The sequence below is a fragment of the Colossoma macropomum genome, unplaced genomic scaffold, assembly GCF_904425465.1.
Source record: "Colossoma macropomum unplaced genomic scaffold, Colossoma_macropomum, whole genome shotgun sequence".
Taxonomy (NCBI): domain Eukaryota; kingdom Metazoa; phylum Chordata; class Actinopteri; order Characiformes; family Serrasalmidae; genus Colossoma; species Colossoma macropomum.
Window position 1 is genome coordinate 7815046 of NW_023494794.1, and position 26309 is coordinate 7841354.

A 26309-nucleotide genomic window follows, 5' to 3' on the forward strand; every position below is an offset into this window, starting at 1 on the left:
TTGTTCTATCCATCTTGTATAATCTGGAAGATTTCTATATCAATATTCTATCCCCTGTGTACATCTCATTTATTATCTACCTCAGACTCTGTACTGTACGTGTCATAGCTTTATTTCATAATTTATTACTGTACAAAACTGTGCAGTAATATATGCAATACTAGCATATATTAATGTGTATATGTGTATATATTTAGAGGCTATTGTGTATATATTTTCCATATATATATGTATGTATATATGTAATTTGATTTATTGTTGTTTTTATTAATTTGTTTAGTTTTTTTTTGTAGTTTTGAAAGTGAAATTTTTTCAATTCATGCTTGATTTCAGGTGCTCAACAGTTCAAGACTGCATGGGTATTCAGTTACCAAACTTTTGATACACAAGCTGTCATAGATGCTGTACACACACAAATGTGTGTGCATGTGTGCTAAGCATGTATTCTGTGTATTGCAAAACTGTTATATTTGTCATTTTTGGGAATCCATGTAATGTAAACAAAGCAGTTTAATATTTTGGATGGTCCGTTTTCACTTTGTAATGGCTGACAGTGTTTTTCAAGACGGTTCTTGAGCCCTGCGTGAGCCCAGTCTGGAGCTCTGTGTGTGTTTTGTGGCTGACGTTCATGAATATATTTTGCTATTCAGTGTTAGTTTCACAACCGCTGATCCTCTCTGCCCCAGTGAATAAAAGTACAGAAACATACATGCAAACTCGTCAGCAGTTTACAGACAACCCAGATATAGTGTTTCTTTTTATGGGCCAGAACAGATATCGTTATCAAAACGTAAAAAAAAAGTTTCATGAGTGGTGGGGTTGGTTTCATTTTCACATCTTTGGATTTTTCTCAGTAGCTTCGAACGACAAAAAAAGTTTGTGTAAATTCTAATTATTACCAACCGACACAATCAGCTTCCGCTTTGTCTTTGTCTGGAATTGACAGGACATAATTTCTGTGAACTGTAATAACCACTATAAAAGATAATTGAGTCTTCAAAGTACATCACAAGTGGCAATGATTGGGGTCCAAGCACTATGCCCTGTTATGGAGCCAGTTACAGGCCTTTTAAAAGAACATAAGACCAGCAAAGTTTTAACAAGTGCCTCTCCTTATAATAGATGTGAGGTCTCAAAAGAAGTCTGACAAAGGTTTCTGCCAAATTCTTTTAACCATGGTATGGGAAGCAACAGATTTTTCAATATGCCTAGAAAACTAAGTAAATTAGGACGTAACTTGTGTTTTGCATAGTTGTTGAATTCAACAGACTTAATATTCCATAGTGATTAGCCTTAGTAAAAGTTCTGTAAAGTAGCGGTAGTCTTGTTTATGCTCTCTGTGGTTTTTAATCTTAATTAAAGATTGACATACATAATGTAAATATGTATAATAAATATTTACTGTTTGGGGCAAAAACATGTTATAGCAAAGCTGAAGTTGTCAGTTATCCATAAAAAGGCATAGTGTTCTCTGTCCTGTTTTAAATTATTTTTACTAGTATTTATATTTTGTTTGTTGTTTAGCTTGAATTTCTGATATTGAGGTTTATTTTGTGCCACTGTGTGTCACAAAATTGAATCTTTTATTTTTTCCTAAATTTTTAGATATGCCTTTTGTAGAATTTTACTCTGTTTTTACTGTGAGCCCTTAGCTGTCTCATTTCACCTGTTTGCATCTTGTCTGTATGCTGAAAATTGAACAGGGACAAATTTGTGAGATTTGATGAAAAATATTAATTTTGTGTATCTGTTGTATTATTATATGGTAGCAAACTTCATTGTTTCTTCAAATTCAAATGCAAATTTGAAAATGCCGGTTAAATTGCAAATTTACAACTGTTTCCCATGTGAGCGTTTACTATGTAAGATGATTCAAATTCAAATGGCAATTTTGTGTAAACGCTGGAAAAGGTTAACATGGAAAAGCGAGGTCCTTTTGACATTTCACTTTCAGTGTCTTAACAGTGTGACTCTGACACATTAAAAATGTCAGCCATTTGCAATTATATTTCCTCATCGTCGTGCTTCAGCTCTGCTAAAATGAAAATGTACTTGCAACCTTGTTAGCAGTTGCATTTTCCCAGTCAATGAGGCGCTCCTGTCAGTCAAATGCTGTGGGTGAGGATTGACATAAAAGATGCGTGAATTCCGATCTGGCTCTTGAGACGATTTACATTAAGATATGCAGAGCATATTTACAGTACAAATTATTTTTTACAGTGTAAAAATTATATTTACAGTGTCAGTGAACTGAGGGCAAAAAAAAACAAACGGAACCAAAAACAAAAGAATCGTTCATTAATCCTAATCAAGGTAAAATAAGTGTTAATTTTTTTTAGTGTTCAAACCATTGTTGCCATTCATTCTAAATATGCCGCATTATGCTCAAATAGCTTATAATAAATGGGCGGTTGGATGTCTTGGAATCAGTTTAACAGCGATGACACTTCTCCACTGGGGCTTTTTCTACGTGTTCCAAATAATTTGTAGTTATGAATGTTTGTACATTCTTATGCACAGTAAATAAATCACTTTCTGTACAGAGAGATGTGCACAGTTTATACATACTATGATAAATAAGTCCCTGGTGTTCACCAAGGTTATTGACAGATTGTAATTTAGTTGGTTGTGGTGTTCACAGGTGCAATGGCCCAGGATTTCGTTGAGCAGCAGCAGCAGGCGGCAGCACAGGCTGCAAAAGAGGTACCAACACTCACAAACGCACAGATTAAAACATAAATTTTTAGCACACCAGTAGCTTTGCTCTGAGGTATTTCTCTTCACTGTACACATTAAGCCTCAGTTTAATCGAAAGTGTTTTTGTAGTATTTTGTGTGTGTGTTTTCAGCCCAGCAGCTCTTCAGAGACTAAGCCAGCCCCCGCACCGCGTTCCAAAAGGTCTGTTTAATGTCAGTATGTGTTCTGTTTTCAGACTGAAGTCTGAGTGTTTTGTTTAGTATACAGTAAACATTTATTAATGTTTTTAAAAAACTAGGAAGCCGTTGGTGGTGACTAAGCACAGCGGGCTGAACGAGTCTGACGTTTCTTCTGAAAGCGAAACAGAGGAGGTCTTGTCCATCAACTCCAGCGAGCCAGACACAACCTGCTTACCCAAAGGTGCGCATTCGGGGTGGGTGGTGTTACAGACACAGATATCAGAATGCATAGATGGATACAAACACTTGCACTGGGCACTCCGACCACCAAGCCAATGAATCTTGTGGCCAAAACAAATAATTTGTGCCCAAAGTAATAAACATAACACGTCATTACTCACTGGTGTCTGAACAAAACGGTATATATCTTGGTTGGATTAAAAAAAAGTTTTGACTGTGTTAGATGCGTTTAAAATAAACAAGCATTGTTTAGCCCCGAAAAAAGTCAGGTATTTATTTAAAAATGAAAGTTTAGTTTTCATTTTTCATTAAGATTATTGCCTTTAAGGTGACTGTGGTGGTCCTTCCTGTCGATCTGACCTCATCCGATCTTGGGTATATCATTTTAGGTATTGTTTGGCTACTGCATGGAGAGACTATCACAGTAACACCAGCTCTTTTTTCTTTTTTTTGGCTATTTTATTTTATGATTATTTATTATTATAATTTTCATAGTGGTTTTCAAACAACAAACAGACAGCAAAACTAAAAGTGTTCAGCAGTTAAGGCAGTAAACATTTAAATAATAATAGTAATAGTAGTAATAATGTGCGCAAATGCAAAGAAATATATAAAACAAGTCAGTGTTATGTTCTCAAATCCACAGCTTTCAGTTCCTCCTCCAGCGGGGAGAAGAGTGGACGCCAGGCCTTATAAAAACAGCCTCTTAATGCGAATTTTGTTTTTTGAATGTATTAAATCTCGAATCTATTTTGGATATGAGAGGGGCAACACCAGCTTATTTGACACATTCTCTAAGGCATTATTTCATGGAGAATTGTTTGCAAATTTTAGCCAGCGGAACAGAGAAACGGATCAGCTCAGCAGGGGGACAACCGCAGTCACCACACCATCACATTAGCTCACAGTGGTTACAGTTAAATCTGCTTTGATGCAGCTGGCTTTATTTTTCAGTTTGTTGTGTGGTCATTGCAATTTTGGTCCTGAATTATGTTTGAAGTGGCATTGAAGTCTTAATGATGCCTGCAGACACACTGGGATTTATTTATGGTTTTAGTAATTGCGTTAATTCTAAGACTTGAACATGGGTCATAAGGTTGAGGGCTGACTTGTTTATTCATTTGTATTTTATTCATTTTCATTACCATCACACAGGTACCGTTTTTGTGCTGCCGGAGCCTGTGGGTAATGAAGTTCGTGATGAGTTCCGTGGCCCAGAGTTCCGCAGTAAACGTGTCTACAAGCAGAACAGAGACGTTTCAGACAGACGCAAAGGTGAGAAACCTGCTTTCTACTGAACCTGGGTCAGTGAACGATTACACTGACCATCAGTGATCAAATGCGGATGTTTGTGGAGCTGTGGTAGTGTGAATTTGTTTTTGTGTGCAGTAGGATGTGATTTGTTTAGTTGAGTTTGCTGTGAACTGTGTGAATTGTGTTCTAATCAGTAGTTTTCAATCTTGCTTTGTGTTTAGTCGGGTATGACACGGAGAGAGTGAACTGTACAGCATGCGGCCAGCAGGTGAACCATTTCCTGAGAGACTCAGTCTATCAGCACCCGGCCCTGAAAGTACTTATCTGCAAGGTGTGTTACAAATAAAGTATTCACAGTACATTTTCCTGAACACATTGCAGGTGTCATCAGTATTTATAGAACTTTTTATGGAACTGTTGTTGAACAAAAACCTTATCTCCAAAATGGTAACTTTTACAGTAGAAAGAACTTTTAATGCAGGTTTACTGCTTTTGTAATGCAGGAGAGCTCAGAATGAGATAAAGTATACTCAGTTTGCAGCGTTGTACTAAATTTTTAAGATATTGTCTCTGTGTTCTGCCTCTCAGTCATGTTTTAAGTACTACATGAGTGATGACATCAGTAAAGACGCAGAGGGGATGGATGAACAGTGCAGGTAAGATTTTGTAATGTGACATTTTCACATAGTTTAATAACAATGTGTTGTAAATTTTTTTCAGAATACGAGTATGGTGTTTGTGTTTAAATATTTACCAATGCTGAGTCTGATAACATATGGAGTAACCTACTAGCTGAATTAAGAAGCTGTTATTGTAAATGAGTGCAGTATACCCTAACAGTTAAATCATTACAATCTAGCTGGCTTTATATGATGTGAACAACATCATTGATGTGAACAACATTTGCTCCTCGTTACATATGGTCCATAAATAGTTATTAACTTTAAATGAATTTGTTCAGTGCAGAATTTTTGAAAAATCAGTGAATTCCTTTGTTCCAAAAGTCAGGTCAAAGTTTGTTTATCTAGCGATTTTACAGTAAAATCTGTGTCCGAGCCCCCATGAGCGTCGCCAGGTTTAGGTTGCATGTTCTCGCTGAATTTCATTAGTTGTTCAGTCTGGACTGATTGGAGTCGTAATACAGAGCAGAGACTGATTTCATGCTCAGTTCTGTCGAACTATTAATTAAATGCATTCCTGTGTTGTGGTTGTTTCTACAGGTGGTGTGCTGAGGGAGGCAGTCTGATTGGCTGTGATTACTGCAGTAATGCTTTCTGTAAGAAGTGTGTCCTGCGGAATTTGGGGAGGAGGGAGCTGTCGGCTATTTTGGAGGAGGAGCGGAAGTGGTACTGTTACGTGTGTAGCCCAGAACCGCTCATGGACCTTGTGTTGGCCTGTGACGCGGTTCTGCAGAACCTTGAGAAGATCTGGGCCCGGAAACGATCCAACGAACGAGGCAACTCCATGGGCCGAGGCATGGGGGGCGGAGGCCGCGGGAGGCCGAGAGGTGGGCGCAGTGGAATGGGGGCGGTGCTTCCAGTGGGCATGGCGCCCTCTCAGGGGCTCTGCCAGCGCATGCAGCGAGTGGTGGAAATGACGGCATCGCTGAACCAGTCTTTCACGGCCTTCATGCAGAGCGAAAAGGATGAAGAGGCCAGTGAGGAAGAAGATGTAGAGAGAGCCAGGAGGCTGATGATGTTTCGCACAATACTGCGGGATCTGCGCGAGGCCCAGGGCGAGCTGCAGGTGTGTGTTATGTAGTGTTAAAGTCACAAAAACTTCAAGAAAATGTTTAAATTTGTCAGATTGGCTAATCTGAGCTAGGAATTGACAGTCAACTGTTATGTGAATTGTGCTGATGTTGATTTCATTAGAATTTCACAGTTAGTCTCTTCAAACTGATGTTGAACTGTCGACCCAAAACATGTATTTAAATATAATGGATGTACCGAAACAAGCAGGCCAAAAATGGAGTGTTTGCTTTTGGTTGAAAGAGAGAAAAAAGGTGAAAAATTGTGGCAGTGAGGGAAAAAAAAAAAATAAGTAGGACTACAACAGATTTTTTTTAAATCCAATACTTAAATAATGTGAGTGAAAGGGAGAGCTAGTGATTTAAAAAAAAAAAAAAGTTTTTGGTGTGTTCAAAGAGTCTGAGCAACAACAGTAGGGGAAAAGTAATCAGTTTCTTTAAGGAACATAAGACAAGTGATTAATTGCTGTTCATCCCAAGCATTGAGTGGTTACGACGTCCAAGAATTTCTCCACTACAGGTTTAATACCACTAAAAATAATGTCCAGCTTTACGCAGAACTCAGTAAAATAGAAGCAGAAAGGAAGGTTCTTGTGAGCACACCAGCGCCATCTGTAGACTCCTTTCATGAAGTGATGAAAAAATATTCACAAACGACAGCTAAAGTGTTAAAACCAAAAAAAATAATACTAAAAAATAATGCAGTTTACTTCCATGGATGACCAGGCGTTCTCTATCAAGGACTTGTGGCACCTTCTGTAGCCTGGACACTGTATAATAATTTTATCTAATAGTTTAAGTTTAGTATGATTTATTAATGGTCTGAATAATTTGGCAGTTTAATTAAAAAAAAGAAGAAGAGAGAGAACTTTTTCTTTGTTTTGTTTTCGGTGTGTCTCGAATTTCAGTTTTGTGTGGTCGTGAGTTTTCATTTTGGTGCATCACTAAAAGCAAAATCCTGTATCTCCAAAATGTACATTTTTTAGAAGAAAAAAAAATTAACTTGTAAGTTGATATTTTTTCCCGAAGTAATTTTGGACCGTTTCTAGTGGTGCATTTATCATGAAATATTGTAGTAACTGGACTTTTAAATTCTGCAAAAAAAAAAGACAGATGACAGAAGTGGAGACTGGGTTTTTGCACAGTGACGATTTCCTTTGTTTCTTTGGTTATTTTTTGTGTTTATGTAAAACTAACAATTTTAACCATCATTTGTTTAATTTTGTTAGTACTGTTTGCTTAGACTTTGCTTTTCATTCAGAAACTGTTCAGAAGAGCAGAGGTGTTTGATCCTGTGATCTTTATCTCTTTGAAGAACGCACTAGATCGAGAGTTGGGTGCGTCCAAACCAGCCGGCGCCGGGTCGAAGGCGAGAGGTCGACCGCGGAAGGGTGCAGCCACCAGGGGTGCGGGGATCACTAAGGAGCTGGTGGTGAAACTGACGCCGGTACCATTACGCCGCGCCCCTAATGCTAACGCTAACTCTAATGTTAGAGCTGCTACCGCCATAACCAAGGCTGAAGCACAGGCCACACGGAGAGTGAAGGAGGAGAAGGTGAAAAGAGACGAGGTGGAGGTGCGAGAGAGGATGGATGGAGGGGTCGGGGTGAAAGAGGAGGTGAAAGTGGAAGATGTCGATGAAGAGACAGCCGATGTAGTGTTGGTGGAGAATTCCGAGGATGAGGAGGATGAAAGTGAAGATTTGACGTTAGCAGAAGCAAACAAACGTTCTCCCCGCGTGAAGACGACGCCACGGCGACGACGCACGGACACGGACGTGGTCGCAACGCACTCTCACCTAGCGGAGGACTCTGATTCCGATGAAGTTCCTGCTGTGTTGCTGCAGACCACAGCTGGAGCAACCAGCGACGAGGAAGGTGCGGCTGACAGCGATGGAGCGAACCAGGAAGTTCGGAAAAAGTGTCTCTTCGGTTTGGTGAAAACTACGCCACCTTGCCAAGACAGGAACTCACGAAAACGTAAACTAAAAGAGAGATCGTCATCGTCTTCATCGTCGTCCTCCTCCTCAACTTCTGCTTCGAGCGGTTCGGGATCAAAGGTCAGGAGGCCTGTGGTTCACCCGCACAAGGTCCCTAAGACAACGGCCGATAGCGAGAGTTTGTCGAGTGATCTTGGGGGACAGGAAATCGAGAGTGGGCGGAGCAGTGACTCGGAGTATCAGGACCAGAAGATTAAACCCTTGAGTGACGTCACGCTGCTGGCGTCCGGAACATTCCACCAGCAGTCCTCTGGTGAGCTCTTTGTTTTATGTATGTGTTTGTTAATCTGTACCGTCTACAGACCATCCTTCATTTGTTTGATTTCCAGTCCATTTTACTGCCATTAAGTGCAAGTTATTAATTTTTTGGCAGCAGAAAAGAAAGAAATCTGCAGACACGCCTCCAAAGTTCAGTCTTAGAAGTTGGTTGATCATTTTCTGAAGTAATCAAACACATTCAGTGGTGTTGAGGTCTGGACTCTGGGGTGGTCAGTCCATTGTTCAGCTTCTTTGTTTGACGTGTCCGTCTCCTTTTCTCAGTGAGGTTCTTCTTGACAGCTACACATCCTTTCAGACCCATAGCATTGAGTCGTCTTCTCACAGTGGAAGGATGGACAGAAACACCTGTGGATGTTTTCAGATCTGAAGCGGCTTGATTTTCTCTTCTCTCTCAAAGATGAAAGCTTTCAGTGCTGTTTATCTGATTGGGGCAGTTTTGGTGTCTATCAGGTTTTGACAGTTTTTTTGGAGTCCCATTTTCTCTGCAGCTTTTAATAACTCCAGTTTTGGACCTCTTGACTTCCTTCCTTATGCAAGCGGATAATCTTGTATCTAATTTCCTCAGAAATAGATACTAAAAAATTATAGCTTGTTCTTAATTTTGACTGGAAAGTGAATAAATGAAGGGTGGTCTCTTTTCCACAGTACTGTGTATATATAATATAGAGATTAGTGTTTAAGGCTGTATAGTCAAAAGGCACATCCTGATTTGTATAATGTTGATATTTAAGTATCCGTAAAAGTTAATGAACAGATGTTAACTGTTCATTAACTAAAGGGTTAAGACTGATTTTTACCAATGTTCTTTTGGCACATGATGAATCACTGAATCAACCTAAAACTAGGGCTAGCCTTAATTTGAATAGTCACGTATTTGTTGATTAAGTTGGTCTTGGATTCTATATGTAGTATGTAATAGATTTTGCTGTTGTAGCCAAAACTACAACACCTTTTATCAGCAAAAGCCTTTAAGTAGAAGAGTTATTGTTAATGTGAAAAAATATTAAAATAAAGTTACAGCTGGTTTAGCTGAGTACGTCATGAATTCATGCGTCCACTTTACCTTGCTTCAGAGCTAGGGCTGAACGATTTGGGGAGAGTATCTAATTGCGATCTTTCTGACTAATATTGCAACTGCAATTTAAATTGCGATTATCATCTGTAAGGTATGAGGTTCATGCCAGTTTTTTTTTTGTTTTGTTTTGTTTTTTTTGGCCTTTCAGTTCAGAATATCTATGTTTTCTAGCTTTAGGCTTGACCCCTGAATGTCATGCGCCAGACTGCCAGTAAGTTGTGGTTGTGATGTCACAACACATGGGGGTTTGTTTGCCTCTGATTGGTCTAACTCATCTACAGGCAGTTCACAAATTTCTATGTTATTAGGTTAAATTTCCCCAATTAAAACTCAAGGCAGCGTTTTTGATAACACAGGCTTAAATTTAAAAAAACTGCAGCTCTTGGGATTTAAGAATTGCACTTAAATTGTGAGTATGATATAAACACGATTAATCTTTCAGCCCTACTCACAGCCTGTGGTAGAAAGGATCACGATGCTTTGCACCGTGTTCTCAGAGCTGGTACCAGGTCCAGGAGGACAGGCTGCACTAGCTGTACAGAGAACTTGTGAGCTGTTTCCTGGGTGGTCCTCGCATTCACACTACCATATAGTTATAAAATCTCCTCAGTCCTCTGTTAAACTCTTTTTAGTTTGCCGATGACTGGGCTCCACTCAGTGCTGCTTTGCATTTGCATTAGAAAACTGGCCAATTAAAATAATACAAATAAAATAAAAGCACCCAACTAAAACCGTGATGATAGTTAAAACAATAATTGACCCTTAGTGTCTTCAGAGCTTATAAAAGCTGTAAATGGCTTCTATAACAGCTTAAGGTGCCTAAGCAGCTGGGCTTTAGCCTTGTTGCTGCCTGCTGGGCATCTTTGAGATTGTAGTAATGAACATAAGAGAGTTTTTGAAGGTGAATGTGAAAATGAATATTGGCATATTCGTTCAGAAATACCAGTGATTGACCAATGATGAACCCAAAAAAATGACATATCAGTCTAAAGTCCAAGAGGAAATCAAAAATTAGTTTAAAATGCAAAGAGAAACACCTAAATCAGCCTACAACACAAAGATAAGTCTTAAAAGCTGAAAATGCATCACTATAATTAATCACTATATTGACCTACAAACACAAAGATAAACAATAAGTAAAATAATGATTGTTATACAGAACTGAACACAAAGATAAATCCCAACCATCAGGTACGGTATCAAGTATCTTTTACAATTGCTAAGTTAAAACTTCAGTATTTTCTTTTTCTTTCTCAAAATTCAAAAATTGAGACCAAACAGAAAATGGGATATGTAATTTGCATTCACTCAATGTTCAATGTTTTTTTCCCTTCTCTCTCCCTCCAGGAGATGAAATGGAAGCCCAGCCCAGTCCGTCTCTGGTCCTGGAGGAGGATGATGTTGAGAATAGGTACGATTCGGATTCAGAGTGTGCTGGCGTTTCTCACACACACTCGGACCTCAGGAGCTGTCCTGCAGAGCGTAACCCTCCAAACAGCGAGGCGGTCCAAGCACGCTTAAAAAAGCCCTCGCCGGCTTCAGAAGTGTCGCTCACACCCACACGCACGCGTCACGCTCGTGCAGCGGCCAGCACCGGGCTCGTGCTCCGCCGGCTCAACATGTAACGCCCACCCACATCTACACACATACATGATTCTCCTAAATTTGGAGGGATCTAAATTAAACACCACCGTTTTAGTTGTATATGAAGACAGCCTTACACTCTAAGTGTGTACCAAACTGACGGTAGCTCGTATTTGGTTGAGGCGTGTTTATTTATTTCAATCAGATGTGTTGCCTTCCTTTCGTTTTCTCTTTATACCTGAAGAATTTCACTACTTATGTACATATTACTGACACCCCCTTCACCCAATCACCCGAAAAAAGAAAGAAAAAAAAAAACAGTCCTGTTTTGCAGAAAATGTCCCTATAATGCGTGGGGTGGCCCCCTCTCCTCACCAGTCATGTATTTTCTGTACATTTCATGTCACGTTGGCCCCGAGAGCGTTCAAGTAGCCGTATGTAACTGCCTTTCAGTGTGTTTGCACCTTGAGGAAACTGATGGATGTTACTTAGTGATGGCGTCTTGAGCTTTTGAACATCCATTGCCCCCAGGAATCTGGTCCTGTGACTTGGCTTTTTTGTTGCCAGAGGATTATTGTTTTTATTCTTTCCTCCTTTTCCTTTGGTAAGAACTTCCCTTAGATATCTACATCTATTTTTCTACACTTTTTTCCTATTCTGAGAAATTAGCGGCTGCTTATTTCCGTTATTATTAACGTTTTAGTGTTAGTTTCAGTGTAGGGGCTGCACGCCACACCTGTCAGCGGCTCTTGTTGGCAAGAAAGCACTTATCGCTGTGTTTGTCTTGTGTGTGTTGTAGGCCGCAACCTGACGGTTCTGGAAGTGCAGTATTGTCGGTCAGACATTTCAAGGGCTGTTTGGTTTGCTAACGGTAGGTGCGCTATATAAAACAAACAATAAAAACAAGCTATATAGATCGGTCTTGCGGCGTTAAGTGTCATATTGGGAGACAAACGTGTCAGTATTTTTACCGAGGCAGTTTACATCGCTAAATGCGTTTACAAGTTGCGATCAGAGAAGGTAGTGTATATTTTGTATGTATGTAGCAAGAGGGAGAGAGTTTGGGAGGGGGCCGGCATTTATAGATGGAGATTTTAGAATTACTTAGTTTGATTATTTTACGAAATTTGTTCTTATTACTATTCGTATTTATGGTATTATTGGACAAGATTGTGTTCGGCTAAAAGAAGAAGAAGGGTTTTGTTTTTGGCAACCCTTGCACTCAATACGATGCAAAGGCACACTCTTGAATTTGTAGCAGGGTTTTCACAATACGTCATCCTTTGTTTTGTTTATATATTTAATTGTTGGAACTGTGACAGTTCGGTGTGTTTATGGTGGGACAACATTAGCCAAAAAAACGTGCAATGGGAGAATCGTGTGTCCAGATTCAGAAAATAGCATTAGCCATTAAACAGTTATTGTTATAATGGACTGAGGGGGCTGCACAAACAAAACTATGGAGACATTATGTACAAGAAACATCAAAATAACTGTGTTACGTGTCCAGTTTCTAGTGTGCCTCCTTAAATAGGATGACCAAAGTGGCTTACGTTAAAGTTGTAGTGCCTGTGATAAAAACATCAGTGCTTAGAAGTTTGTGTTTGTAATGATGTGGTGTTTTTTTATATAATGTAAAGATTGATACAGTAATGACGATCAGTGACTGTATGATTTTGTAGCTTATCGGCCTGCGTCTCTCACTGGTTAGGAGCGCTGTGGGTGAAGTGTTTGCAGAAAGAATGAAAAACAATACCTGTGGTGTTTCAAGACTGATTGGAATCGCATGTTAGAAGTAGAACACCATTTTCTACAGTCTGCCTGTGTGATCTATATACTGTCAAGACACCTTTTTTTTCTTAAGTTAGAAATAATCTAGCCGTGCTCCGCCCACAGACGTCATCTTTTTTGCTAGTGTTGCCAGGTTAGATGAGTCTTACAAAATGCTGGTAAAAATCAAATTCAACCGTAGAGCTTCACATTGGGCTGCTACAGTGTTGAGTTCCAGTATAAAAACTGTGCTACTAAGCTGGACTGTTGTAGCCAAATTAGACAGGTTGGAATTGAATGTGATGGCATGCCAAAAAAGTGCTACACAATCTCAAGAACCTTTCACATGCAAACGAAAGAAATATAATTTGAGAAATTTCTGATTTTCCTCGTCACACATACCATATATCCTGATTACAGCAGCTAAAAACAATATGCTACCTCGAATTATATCAGTTAAATCAAGCTACAATAGCTAGCAGTGTAGGCTGCAGTGTTAACTTGGCAAGCTAGCAACGGTTAAAATGGCTAAAGATGGAAATCTTCTGCCAAGCCTGTCCGATGATGAACTATAATCGTTTTAACGTAACAGTGAACATTTTCACATGCACACAAAATAAATATAAGTATTCTGACACATACTTAAATGTATTTTAGCAGTTTTTTGTGACTTATACTGAGATTACTACAAAAAATGCAGAGCACAACGGTTATACTGTCTCAAGCTACCTTACCTTAAAACGGCGGATGCTGGTCTTTCTGCTCAGCCTGTTAATTTGCTGTTTATCTCCTAAGGCTTTAAATACACAGTCAAAAACAGACTATAATCGATCCATCCCAACAGTGCAACTTTTCTCACACACAAAAAATAAATATTGTATTTTGTCAAAAATTGATGTGCTACAGTTTCTCAGTTTCCTAATTTCTGAAGCTTCCCCAGTGTATTTTAGCAGTTTTTGTAATTTTATACTGATATTACCACAAAAATTGCGAAGCACCACAGTATACTGTCTCAAACTACCTCAGTGAAACCATGCTACACTAGCTAGCAGCGTAGGCCGCAACGTCAGCTTAACCAGCTAGCAGTGTTAGAAACAGCCGAAGCTGGAAATATTTATGCTAAGCCTGTAATTTAATGCTTATATCCTAAAGCTTTGATTGCATGACCAAAAACGAACTATACCTGAACAGTGTGATCTTTCACAAGCATACAAAAATAAGCATAATTTGACACTAATAACTTCAGCATTTTGACAAACTTTCTCACAATGTTTTACCTGTTGTATTTGCCATTTGACTGATATTACAGCAAAAAAAGGCAACTCATTGCAAGCTGGCAGCTGTTTATCGCTTAAAACTTTGATTACAGAAACAAACTACAGTCCATCTGTCTTAAAGACTGATTTATACTTCTACAAAGATGCATGCGAGCTGTCTGCCTTAGAAAAGGGGTTCATGGGTAAGCATAAGGCTCATAAAGTCCTAAATATGAAGCGAATATTGATTGGCTCTCTGGTAGCATTCGTGGTAAGACGAGACACTTGACACAAACCAGAACTGAACCAAAAGGAGCAGTTTGAGGATCGGCTGGTGGGAGAAGTGCGACATTATAAACATTTACACCGCCCGTCTTCAAAACAGTGAGGATTCGAGTGTGTTGGCAGGCATTGCATGACACCTACATATGCAGAAGTATGAATCAGACTTCTCACAAACACAAAATAAATATTATTTAAAAAAAAATGACACTCTGAATTCAGACATTTGGACAACAACGGAGTGTTACAGGTTCTGATTAGGATAAATGGGTTTTACCAGCGTTCTGCGAAGCCTGTCCGACCTACTAACAGCAAATGATTGCGTAAGTGGGTGGAGCATGGGTCAGTCGGCTGAGAATTCATAATTTTATATCCTTTTTTGGGGTGGGAGGTGCTTTTATCCACTTGCTGTCTTTCAGCCTTTCAGGGCCGACATTTTCGTTAGAACGTTGCAAACTGTTCTCATGTTGGCGGTTTGCTGACGGTGTTTGTACTTCAGTTGGGAGGGTTTCTGTTTGAAGTGAGCAGAGCCAGAGGCTGTGTGGGGTAAATGGAAAGCTTGAGGAAGAGTGTGAATGTTTTTCTTTTTCTTCTCTCCCGTGTTTTTCTTTGTTTCTGCAGCATAGGGTGAGGTGAGCCGCTTTTCCAGGTTGCCCAGCCCAGCTATTCACACCTGCTCTCCTCCTTTTTCTCCCTCTTCTTTCTTCCCTTCTGCTCTGTCATTCTCTTTGTGCTATCTTAACATTTTCTTTATTCCGTGCTCTTGTGATCTTTCTTTCTAACCCTCCATTGCTCTGTTTCTCTGGCTGTCTCTTTCTTTTCCTCTCTGTTCTCTTTTCACTGGACCCTTCCTCGCTTCCGTAGTTGGACCACAACCTTCGTGTCAGGAAAAGAGAAACAAACAAAAACAAATTCCAAAATGACTGCATGCTAATGTCACTTTTTCTATTATTTATTACGTTTTTTTTCCTTCTCATTTCAGTTCTCACACATTTAAACTTGTAAAGAAATTTCCTTTTTAAGTTTTAAAAACTGCATGCAGAAGAAATGGATCAAGAATAAACCGAATTGTAAGTACCAGTGTATGTAAGCGCCGTTGTAATAAATAAATTTACCCCACACTAGTCTCGTCTCTGTGCCTTTATTTATTCATTCATATATATTTTTCTTTTTGTAACTGTTTTTTGTTTACACAGTCACCTGACATTGAGAGTCGGATGCACAAGCTTAAGTACGATTAGCCCATTCTGCGTTCAGTGATATTTGGGGATTTAAATAAGATTAGAATTGTGCAACAATATTTAAGACAATGATCAGATATTAAAAAATCCATATAAAAAAAAAATCTGTGTTGGAAGAAAACTCTTCCCAGAATGGGCCAGTTATTTTAACCTAATTTCTTAGACGGTAATCTGAAGATGTTTTTATTATTATTATTATTATTATTATTATGTTAAATTCCAGTGTGAGATCTTATTTAATACCCCCCGACCCCAGGCAGCGAAGGATACGTCTGTGCTGCCTTTGAAAAACAGCTGAACGGAGGGACGTCAGCGTTTTAAAGAAACTTTTCACTGCTGTCGGAACAAAACCTCGTATCTCCATCTCCATTTTTCAGTTTTTGACATAATTTGAAAAGGTCTGTTGTTCTTTACATTGTGTGTAAATTTAATGGAGAATGGACCAAAAGAATCGTCCCAAAAAGACATGGAAGAAAATCTGGTTCCATTGACTTACATTAAAATTAAAGTATGCTTTTTACCAAGAAAAAAAAAGTACCGTTTTGGAGATACAAGGTTTTGCTCAGACAGCAGCGATTTGATTGGGGCATGACTGTGTGCTTCCTGCCAAACATAAAACGGTGTCCGAGTATGAAAAAATGTTAGCTCAAAGTTAGTCATTAAAACAATGCAAAAAAAACAACAACTTTAATTTGGATTTTTACATGCATCAGAATTTTATTTTAGTGCAAAATGAGAATTATACCTTATTAAATATTATATAGGTAGATTATTTGTTTCTAAAATCAGTGCAGTCAAATCGCCACCTTCAAATGGATGTCGATGCATTTTTATACCTTTTTTAATTTTTCACAATTTGACTGCCAAATTTAAGTCTTTAAGAATAGCACTATCACTTTGCCATTTCTGCTTTCTGTTAATTGATTAATAATAGCTTTACTGTATATGCTTATACTTCCTGTATGAGCATACTCAAACATTTGATAAAGGATTCCCAAACAAGACAGTTTAAAAAGAAAAAAATAAAATAGACAACTAAACAGCGTTTCTCCTCTTCCTCCCCTGCTGCTGGATCTGTGTAGAATTGCTAAGCAGATTCTGTTGGCTCAGATCAGAGCCAATCTTTCATCCGAGTCTGACCAGGAGAGCATGTCCGACGACAGCGAGGGAGCAGAGAGTGAGGATGAGGAGGGGTTGAGGGAGAACAATGAAAAGGAAAAGAATGAAAACTTGACTGATGTCAGTAAGTATTTCCTCCATGTTTAATAAAGTAAGAAACACCAACACTCCTAATGTTTCTGTAAATTAAGTGCCATATTTAGAAACTTTTCATGAATATCTTCATTATTTCTTTCAAAGCAATCGATACATTTCAAAATGTGTAGTACAGGACTTCCTTAATGCTTTATCTATAGTTTTCTAACATTCAAAAGCAGACGTGATAAAACTCAGGTTGGCATTAGCATGATATATTAAGATTTGTGATATTAGATATGGTGCATTATTTGCAGCAAACAGTGTACTAGAAAAAGTAGGCTATTAATTAATGTTTGGGAGGGTTTCTTTGGGATGTTTGAGAGATATTCAACTTTTTAAAATATCATTTATTTGAATGAATTCTCAGAATTGTAGTAATAGCTTGTTCCCAACTGTACTGTACATGCTTATTTGCATGTAATCCTGACTTATGTTTGTGTTATTTCAGCATATTGTAGGACCAGGCCGAATAAAAATCAATATGATGTTTAGGTTATTAAGGCTAAAATGGCCCAGCATGCAGAAAATTAAGCAAAATCAATCAAATCAAATTGGCAATTAGGTTATGAAGGCCCAAAATGGCCCAGTGTGCTAAAATTTAAGCAAAATCTGTCAAAATTAATGGTTTAATGGTTTGTTTTATGCCTTTTTGAGCTTAGCTGGAGTATGGTCAGTATGTCTAAAATGCTAAAAATATGATAAAAGTACTGTTTCAAACATAGTCATACTAAATATCATGCAGATACATGCAGTACTGTGTAAAAGTCAGAGACCACCCCACCCTTCGTTCATTTAATTTCCAGTCAAAACAGCAGTTAGGTACAAGTTATTGATTTTTGAGGAGATATGTCTGAGGAGATTACATATAAGATGATCCACTTACATAAGAAGGGACAAAAAGGGTTCAAAATGAAAACGAGGAATCTCGTCCCTTTTTGTTCCCAGAGCTGTTTATGATCCAGAATTCCAAATTTGGAACTCAATGTCCACTGAGTTACTCATTTTTCCAGGAGGTATTTCTGAGGAGATTAGATGTGAGATAATCCATTTGCATCAGGAAGGAGAAAGTCGATGTGAAAAAACAGGATTTTCCAAAACTGGAGTTCAAATTGTGATAAAAAGCTACAGAGAAAATGAGACTCCTGACAACAACCTGGAAGACCTGGTAAACGCCAAAACTGCCCCCATCAGATAAACAGGTTTCATTTTTGAGGGAGAGGAGAAAATCAAGCTATTTCAGATCTGAAAAAATTGTGAAGCTGTTACTGAGAAAAGGAAATGGAGCAACCATTCCAGAGTCCAGACCTCAACATCAGTAAATGTGTTTGGGATTACATGGATTGTGAAAAGCAGGAAAACAAAACCAACTTGTAAGACTGAACTTTGGAAGTGTGGAAAAATATCCCTGCAGGTTTCTTTGAAAAACTGAAAATGAGTCTCCTGAAAAGAATGATTAACTGTAATAAAGGTAGAGTGGACCCACTAAACACTGAAGAATTGTATATTAGAGTTAGTTGTTTAAACTTCTGTGTAATTTTCTGTTAAATATACTGTATCTTTACTCCTTTTTTTGGAAAACACTGAGAAAATTAAGATGTATTTTGGCTGTTTTGACTGGAAATTTAATAATCTGACTTTTGCACATTACTGTACGTATTGTAGTATAGTATTACAATATATAGTAAAGTATTTTGACATTTCTCTGCCCATAAATGTTAGATTGTATTCATCTGAGTAAATACTGTTACATCTGTAGGTGAGCCGACTGATAACAGCTCTGATCCTGACAATCCAACTTCAAAACCACTGACCCGTCACCACCTGCTGAGCTGTGGTCTCGCCCCACTGGAGGCGGAGGCTAAAGGCCATAATAAGGATCCAGACAATCTGAAGAGGAAGAAAACAAATCAGGACAAAGAACTGATTGTTGGTTAGTGAAGTGATTTTGATTGATTAACCCTAATGACCCTAAAGTTTAGAAAATTAATGAGCAGTGAAAAAAGTGACAAGTTCAGAGACCAGTCCCCTTTAGAGAGATCCAGTGGCATCGTTCCATGGAGGACATTTGTGATTTCAGACCAACTAAAGGCGTATTTCCACAGCGGTTATCATGTTCAGTAAGTTTAGCTATGCAAATACAAGTCATGTCTAAATATTTTACAGTACTAGGTGTTCTGACTTATTTTTGGTAGTCTCCTGCTTACTACATCGAGTTCAAAAGGCCAATGTGTATGAAATTTGGTAGACATCATCTTTTGAGACCCCACATCTATTATAAATATTTATCTTCCGCTGGCTCCATAATGGCGCACAGTGCTTGGACCCCGATAATTGCCATTTGTGATGCAAGCTCTCACAGTGGTTACAAAATCAGTTTCTGTTGAAAACTAAATGAAAGCGGACTGTCTTGGTTGCTAACAGTGATAATTTATACATAACCCTTGTACAGACACAGCCAGCCGTGTGAGATCCTTTAACGACACTCCAGCGAAAATTACTTTAATTAAAATTAAAGTGTAATTTTACAAATCAATTTATGTTTTCTCTGCAGTGAGCAGTGATGGTCACGATTCAGCCAGTGAGGAGTCAGCTTTGAGTGAGGAGCTCAGCCAATCAGAGGATGAAGACAAGAGGTGAAACAGCCAATCAGAGATTAGTGATAAATATAACAGGAATCATTATTGCAACTTTTAATATAAGCTCGATTTTTTGACTTGCCACAAACATCACAAAAACAGTGACCTTCCCCCCTCAGAAAGTTGTGCCTGATTGGTCAGAATCTCGGCCCTTATTGATCGAAGAGCTATTTATGATCCAAAATTCCCAATTCATCCTGTCCTGGATCAGGTTAGGTGTGCGAGACAAGTTGCCATGGTGATTTCAGTAATAACTAAGCCTAAAAGTCAAAGACCAAGCTTCGTTTGTTTAATTTCCAAAAAAAAAACGTCCAGTGAAAACAAATAATGAAAAATGAATAACTTATAATTAATGCATGTTTTGACTGGAAATAAAAAATGAAGGGTGGTCTCTGAATTTTGCGCAGTAATCTGTATCCCCTTTATACTGAGTGTAATATAAGAAGGTGATGAATCATTGATTTATGATTTTAATGTTTTTTTCTGCATTCTGAATTCCTCCATGACGTTACTCAGTCCTAAAGAGAAGAATTCAGCCAGTGATGGTGGAGCTCACACACCTACTCAACAGGTATGGGGTGTGTGTGTGTGTGTGTGGGCTGTTTTAGTCCTTCTAATGTGTGTGTAAATGTGTAGTTGTATCTCTGTATTGCTGAGGACCAAATGCCCTTATACATAATGTGATAAGAAAATTCTGCTTACATGCATTAATTGTGTAGTTAGAATCAATGTATTACACATACACACTCCTGCACATTTCAATGCACAATTACTTATTATTTACTGAATTTAATAAAAATAGATAAAAATAGAGCAAAGCCTGTGCAAAAGTTATGGCACTTTTCATATTTTATGTTTTATTTTTTCCAGTATGTTAAACCTGCAAATAAACAGTAATTAGTGCATTCAAATGTGCAGAAGTGTGTTCTCTGGAGAGGATGTGTTTACTTATTTTCACTTAGAAAATCAACAAATCGTAATTAAACTGGGGGTGTGCAAACATTTGTACACAACTGTATTTTTAAAAATGCAGAAATACACAAATGTAACTGGAGGAAATGTTTATGCAGTAGTAGAATATTGTAAAAACAGTACACTAAGCTTAATGAAGATGCCTGTATCATTATGTGCTGTTAGGATGCTCCTGATGCTGCTGAAGGTGGTGATGAAGATGTTAAGGATGCTGAAGATGTCAGTGGTACTCCTAAAGGTCGGAGAAAGATTCGAAGGATCATGGAGGTGGGCCAGCTGGCCAAGGAGACACAGGAGGCGCTGAGGGAGGAGGAGGAGAGGAGAAAGAGGCTGGAGGAGAGAGACAGGCAGAGGCAGCAAGAGGAGAGCAGAGAACAAGGGAAAGATGACGAGGTGCAAAAAAAATGTTTGTGTTATCCACATGGATTAAATCTGTTTATCTAATTAAAACAGCGGTGATCGAAAGTTTGTGAACCCTTTAGAATTTTCTATTTTTCTGCATAAATTTGACCTAAAACTTCATCAGATTTTCACACAAGTTTAAATAGTAGATACAGAGAAAAAATGTAAACAAATGAGACAATCTGATGAAGTTTTAGGTTAAATTTTGCAGAAATATAAAAAATTCGAAAGGGTTCACACACTTTCAAGCTCCATTGTATGTAATTGAAACTTACATACGTTTCAACATACGTCATAACACAAAATTAAAATGTTATAAAATTTGACTATGGTAATTGGATAATGTTTTTGTATATCATTTCTTTCTCCATCACAGTCAAAAAAACAAACATATAAAACAATGAAAATATTTAGAACAAATAAACTCTTAACAAACTAGAACAATCTGAACAATAATTAGAAAATTAATAAATTAATTGCTACTGAAAGACATGCAAGGGTCACTTTTTAGTATAGATAATTGAAATTTGATTACAGTGAATAAATAATAATGTGTTCAGTAATAAATGAATAATTTACTATAAGGAAATAATTTGCAAGCACTGAGATCGGATGATATTGACAAAAATCTCATGATATTTACCAACCGGCCACTTCATTAAAACCACCTCCATGTTTCTACACTCACTGTCCATCTTATCAGCCCCACGGACCATGTAGTTTCACTTTGTAGTTCTACAGTTACAGACTGTAGTCCATCTGTTTCTCTGCATACTTTGTTACCCTGTTCTTCAGTGGTCAGGACCCCCACAGGACCCCCACAGAGCAGGTATTATTTGTGGTGGATCATTCTCAGCACTGCAGTAACACTGACGTGGTGGTGGTGGTGGTGGTGGTGTGTTAGTGTGTTGCGCTGGTCTAAGTGGATCAGACACAGCAGTGCTGCTGGAGGTTTTAAACACTTCAGTGTCGCTGCTGGACTAAGAACCAAAAACAACCGGCCAACAGCGTCCTGTGGGCAGCGTTTTGTGATCATGGATGAAGGACTACCCCATGCTAACCCAAACACACATTATCAATAGTAAAAAAAAAAGTTAGATTTTGATAATTATTGGTTTATTGATTCTAAAAGCACAGTACTAAGTATGGTTTTGGCTCTACCAATCAGGTGATGATAGTGTCTGAAAGACCCGCCCCCAACGTCACCCCTCTGGTTCTAGAGCAAGATGATGCAACACGTAAAGCTCTTGTGCAGGTGGACGCACACCTGTTGAGTAAACTGAAACCTCACCAACGAGAAGGTAAGAGATGTTAATAATTTCTCTGATGTGATTTTAGCCCAAAAAAGTAAAAAATGAAGCATTACAAATAAAAAAAAAAGATTGTAAAATTCAGTAGAGAAAGTGCAGAATTACAAGAACACCAAAAAGAATCATAATTAAGAAAATGGATAAAACAGGAGATAAATCATCTCAACAGGTCAGTTGGCACAAACAAACATAATCTCATAGATGAAGAGTTAACTACGGTAAAAAGATATAAAAAATATTTTTAAAAGACTTAAATGATCAGTGTTATTAACCAAGACAATCAGCTTCCATTTAGTTTTTGTCTGAAATGGATTTAGAACGCATTGATTTCTAGGGACTGTCATTACTGATATGAGGGCTTACCGACCATCTGTTACATTGCAAATGGTGATTATTGGGGTCCAAGCACTATGCGTCATTACAACACTAATGATTTTAGAATGGCCTCTATATGTAATGGATGTGCAGTCAAAAGATGATGTCTGCCAAATTTTGTACACATTGGCCTTTTGACCTTGGTATGGTAAGCAACACGTTTGACAAGTCAGAATACTAGAAAATAGTGCATTATTGGATATGACTGGTATGATTTGACACTCTGAATATTTCACAGGAAGTACCTCTGTATTTTTTTCTCAGAACCATAATTTGTTGTTAAATAATATAAATAATGTATATCACCATGTAGGTGTGCAGTTCATGTGGGACAGTTGTTGTGAGTCGATTGTGAAGGTGAAGGAGTCTTCTGGTTCCGGCTGCATTCTCGCCCACTGCATGGGCCTCGGAAAAACACTACAGGTACTGAGAGAGACAGAGTGAGAAAGAGAAAAAGATAGGGCCATATTATCAGATATTGTCGATGATGTACGAGTACCCTGATGGCGATGTGTAAAAGGAGGTAAGACCGTTTTGGTAAAAGAACTGAGAGAGAATTAGAGAGGACTAATTTGTCGTTAAATAGCCTGCAAAATACGTGGGGAAGCTCGGGTTCATGTTTAAGAAGTGTGCAGGCTCAAACACCAGTAGTAAAAAAAAAACGAGCTGAAATGACTGGATGTTAGCATAGACCAGCTAAGTTTACTCTTACCTGGTGAGAAAGTTCCTCTGATCCTCATCTACAGCTGGTATTCTCTGAAAAAGGTAATAAATTATATTAAATAAAATCTATAAAATGTTTGTCACTTTTACTTGTAAAACATTGAGTGATTAATGGGGGCCTTTAAAGCTCTAGTGAAGTAATCTCCCGCTGCTTTCTGTACAGATTAATTGTGGTTAGCTTTTTTGCCTTTCTTTAGCTTTAGAATAATGAAAACACCTTGTTTTACTGTTTTTACAAGGGTTTGAAAATCACTTGCAGTCTTAAGTTTCTCCAGCAGGGAGTGTTATAAGCATGCAAGTCTGCAGCAGTTGAAGCTCATGAACCTCTGTGTTTGCAGTACTGTTTATTATAACGCCACGTGAAGTAGTTCTCAAAAGATGTTGGGCTACTCAGTGTCATGTTATTTAATATGTGAGGTTTATAAAAGATTTTCATGAAGAGTTAATATTAAAAACTAAACTAAAATTGTATAGAAAGTAGGTTAAAGCTGCTGCAGACCGCATGTACTTGGGGGTGTGCGGGCGGTATTGATACTCACAATTTTTTAACTAGAAAATCGTGTTAATTACTTTTAGATATTGCCCAAGCCTAGTATGTAGCTCTGTAATGTTCATATGGTCCACACAGTCATTCTGACATTGTAATACACTACATGAAGTGTAGGGGGTGATAAAGTGTCTATGATTTAATTATAAAATGCTTTAATGTTCATATGATCCACACAGACATTCTGACAGACTGTAATACACTACAGGAAGTGTAGGGGGTGATATGGCTTCTGTTGTTTCATTTAAAAAGTGCTCTATAATGTTCATATGATCCACACAGTCACTCTGACAGACTGTAATACACTACAGGAAGTGTAGGGGGCAATATGGCTTCTACTGTTTCATTTAAAAAACTCTATAATGTTCATATGATCCACACAGTCATTCTGACAGACTGTAATAAACTACAGGAAGTGTAGGGGGCGATATGGCTTCTACTGTTTCATTTAAAAAGGCTCTATAATGTTCATATGATCCACACAGTCATTCTGACAGACTGTAATACACTGCAGGAAGTGTAGGGGGTGATATGGCTTAAATATATATTAAATATAAAGAAGTAATTTAATGAGTCAGTGTTAATTCAGTGAGTTTCCTAACCTCAGTACATTTGTGATGTTTTAAGTTGTGGAATATAAATTTAGTGTTGGTTTTTCAGGTAATAGCGTTCCTGCACACAGTGTTGTCCTGTGAGCTGGTTGCGCTGAAGACAGCGTTAGTGGTTTGTCCACTAAATACAGTCCTGAACTGGAGGGCAGAGTTTGACAAATGGCAAAGTGGCATTAAAACACACAAGCTAGAGGTGAGTCTTTCACAGTGTACAACATTGTGTAATTAACCACTGAATAAAACAAATTTGTTGCTTAAAGTGAAAGTTTACTGAAAAATCACATGCACACTGACTAACTGCATGTTTCATTAAATATAGAGCATAATTAGTCTTGTTTAATTGGAGTTAGTGCAGTAAAGAATGTAAAGTTGAATGAAAATAGTTGTTTTCAGAGTTTTCAAACCTGCCACTGCTGGTGCAGTGTGTGTCACTATATCGTGATACGTATTGCGTATCGTGGAAATGTGTCATGATATGATTCTTTTGTCATATCACCCACCCTTAGCTGCGAGGCTAATGTAATAGCCCAGCTGTTAGCACTGTATGAACTACATGCTTGCAGCTTGGCATACACTACATGATTTGTAGCTTGACTTTAAGCCTGATTTGCCCACTTCTAACAACTTTTTTCCCAATGGAAGCGTTTTTCCAGGTTTGAACAAAGCCAACTGATGGCTGAATGATCTATTAGTGTGAGAGAGGAAATTAGTTTATCCTTATTTAGCCTTACACTAAAAAATGCTCAGTTAAAAACAATCAATTTGGGTCATATTCATAACCTAGTGCTGGGTCATTGTATATTAGAACAGATACTGGGTTAAACTGACCCAGCATTACCAGGTTATATGATTAATCCTATAGGCTGGGTTATCATTAGCGAAAAAAATGGTTACTTTGACTCAGCATTTTAACTCTGTTGTTGGGTTACTGTACTGTGCAAAGTATAACTCAGTAATGAAAAACTTTGAATTAGTTATTCATCTATAAACATGAACAAACATACATCGCATAACAAAAAGCTGTATCGGCTATCTTGAAGCTCTGTGTTTTTGTCTGCTTTCTCAGTTTTATTTATAATAGGTAGAATTGATAAGCTTCTCTTTAGTGAGGTGTAGTTCAATCATAACTTGCATACACTCTACACTAAAATGTATGTACCCCCCCTCTCTTTCTCTCTCTCTCTTTCTCCCTCTCTCTTTCTCTCTCTCTCTCTCTCTCTCTCTCTCTCACACATCCACCGTTGTTCAGGTGATTGAGCTTGTTACAGTGAAGTCTGTGCTCTGTCGAGTGGAGGCTTTGAGCATGTGGCATAGGAAAGGTGGTGTGATGATTGTGAGCTACGAAATCTACCGCATCCTCACGCATGGGCAGCAAGCCAAATATGCCAAACACCAGCAGAGTCTGCGAACAGCACTTCAGAATCCAGGTACACACCTGCCACATTTTCCAGCCTGTCCACACTGCTGTAAAACACACCCTGCCAATTACTGATCCACTATTCAAGTGCAAACCAGCCATATTCTCCATCCATTCCGCACTGCACTGTAATAAAAACACCCTGCAGAATACTGATCCACCATATAAGTACAAACGTGCCACATTCTTTACACAGTCAGCATTGCTCTGTGAAATGCACCCTGGCAAATACTGATGCATCAATCCAGATACGCACCTGCCACATTGTCCAGTCCTTCCACACTGCTCTGTGAAATGCACCCTGCCAGATATGCACCTGCCACATTGTCCAATCCTTCCACACTGCTCTGTGAAATGCACCCTGCCAAATACAGATCCACCAATCCAGATACGCACCTGCCACATTGTCCAATCCTTCCACATTGCTCTGTAAAATGCACCCTGCCAAATACT

The 26309-nt window shown here is 38.4% G+C and overlaps 1 protein-coding gene across 3 annotated transcripts in view; it reads left to right on the top strand.

Moving 5' to 3' along the window:
- LOC118814426 (transcriptional regulator ATRX-like) overlaps positions 1 to 26309 on the top strand; it is a 51706-nt gene that overhangs the window by 10959 nt on the left and 14438 nt on the right. The window contains exons 3-20 of one of the 3 annotated variants that reach the window (XM_036580025.1): positions 2642 to 2703; positions 2849 to 2898; positions 2996 to 3117; positions 4272 to 4391; positions 4592 to 4701; positions 4959 to 5026; positions 5591 to 6116; positions 7436 to 8372; positions 10821 to 10884; positions 16689 to 16849; positions 18620 to 18793; positions 19415 to 19496; positions 20016 to 20070; positions 20637 to 20864; positions 22042 to 22174; positions 22872 to 22981; positions 24489 to 24632; positions 25689 to 25866. In XM_036580025.1, the coding sequence (XP_036435918.1) occupies positions 2642 to 2703; positions 2849 to 2898; positions 2996 to 3117; positions 4272 to 4391; positions 4592 to 4701; positions 4959 to 5026; positions 5591 to 6116; positions 7436 to 8372; positions 10821 to 10884; positions 16689 to 16849; positions 18620 to 18793; positions 19415 to 19496; positions 20016 to 20070; positions 20637 to 20864; positions 22042 to 22174; positions 22872 to 22981; positions 24489 to 24632; positions 25689 to 25866 (3324 nt within the window). Of the gene's footprint in view, positions 1 to 2641; positions 2704 to 2848; positions 2899 to 2995; positions 3118 to 4271; positions 4392 to 4591; positions 4702 to 4958; positions 5027 to 5590; positions 6117 to 7435; positions 8373 to 10820; positions 10885 to 11856; positions 15490 to 16688; positions 16850 to 18619; positions 18794 to 19414; positions 19497 to 20015; positions 20071 to 20636; positions 20865 to 22041; positions 22175 to 22871; positions 22982 to 24488; positions 24633 to 25688; positions 25867 to 26309 lie in introns of those variants that run through there. The other 2 variants (XM_036580026.1, XM_036580027.1) reach the window with 2 other exon arrangements.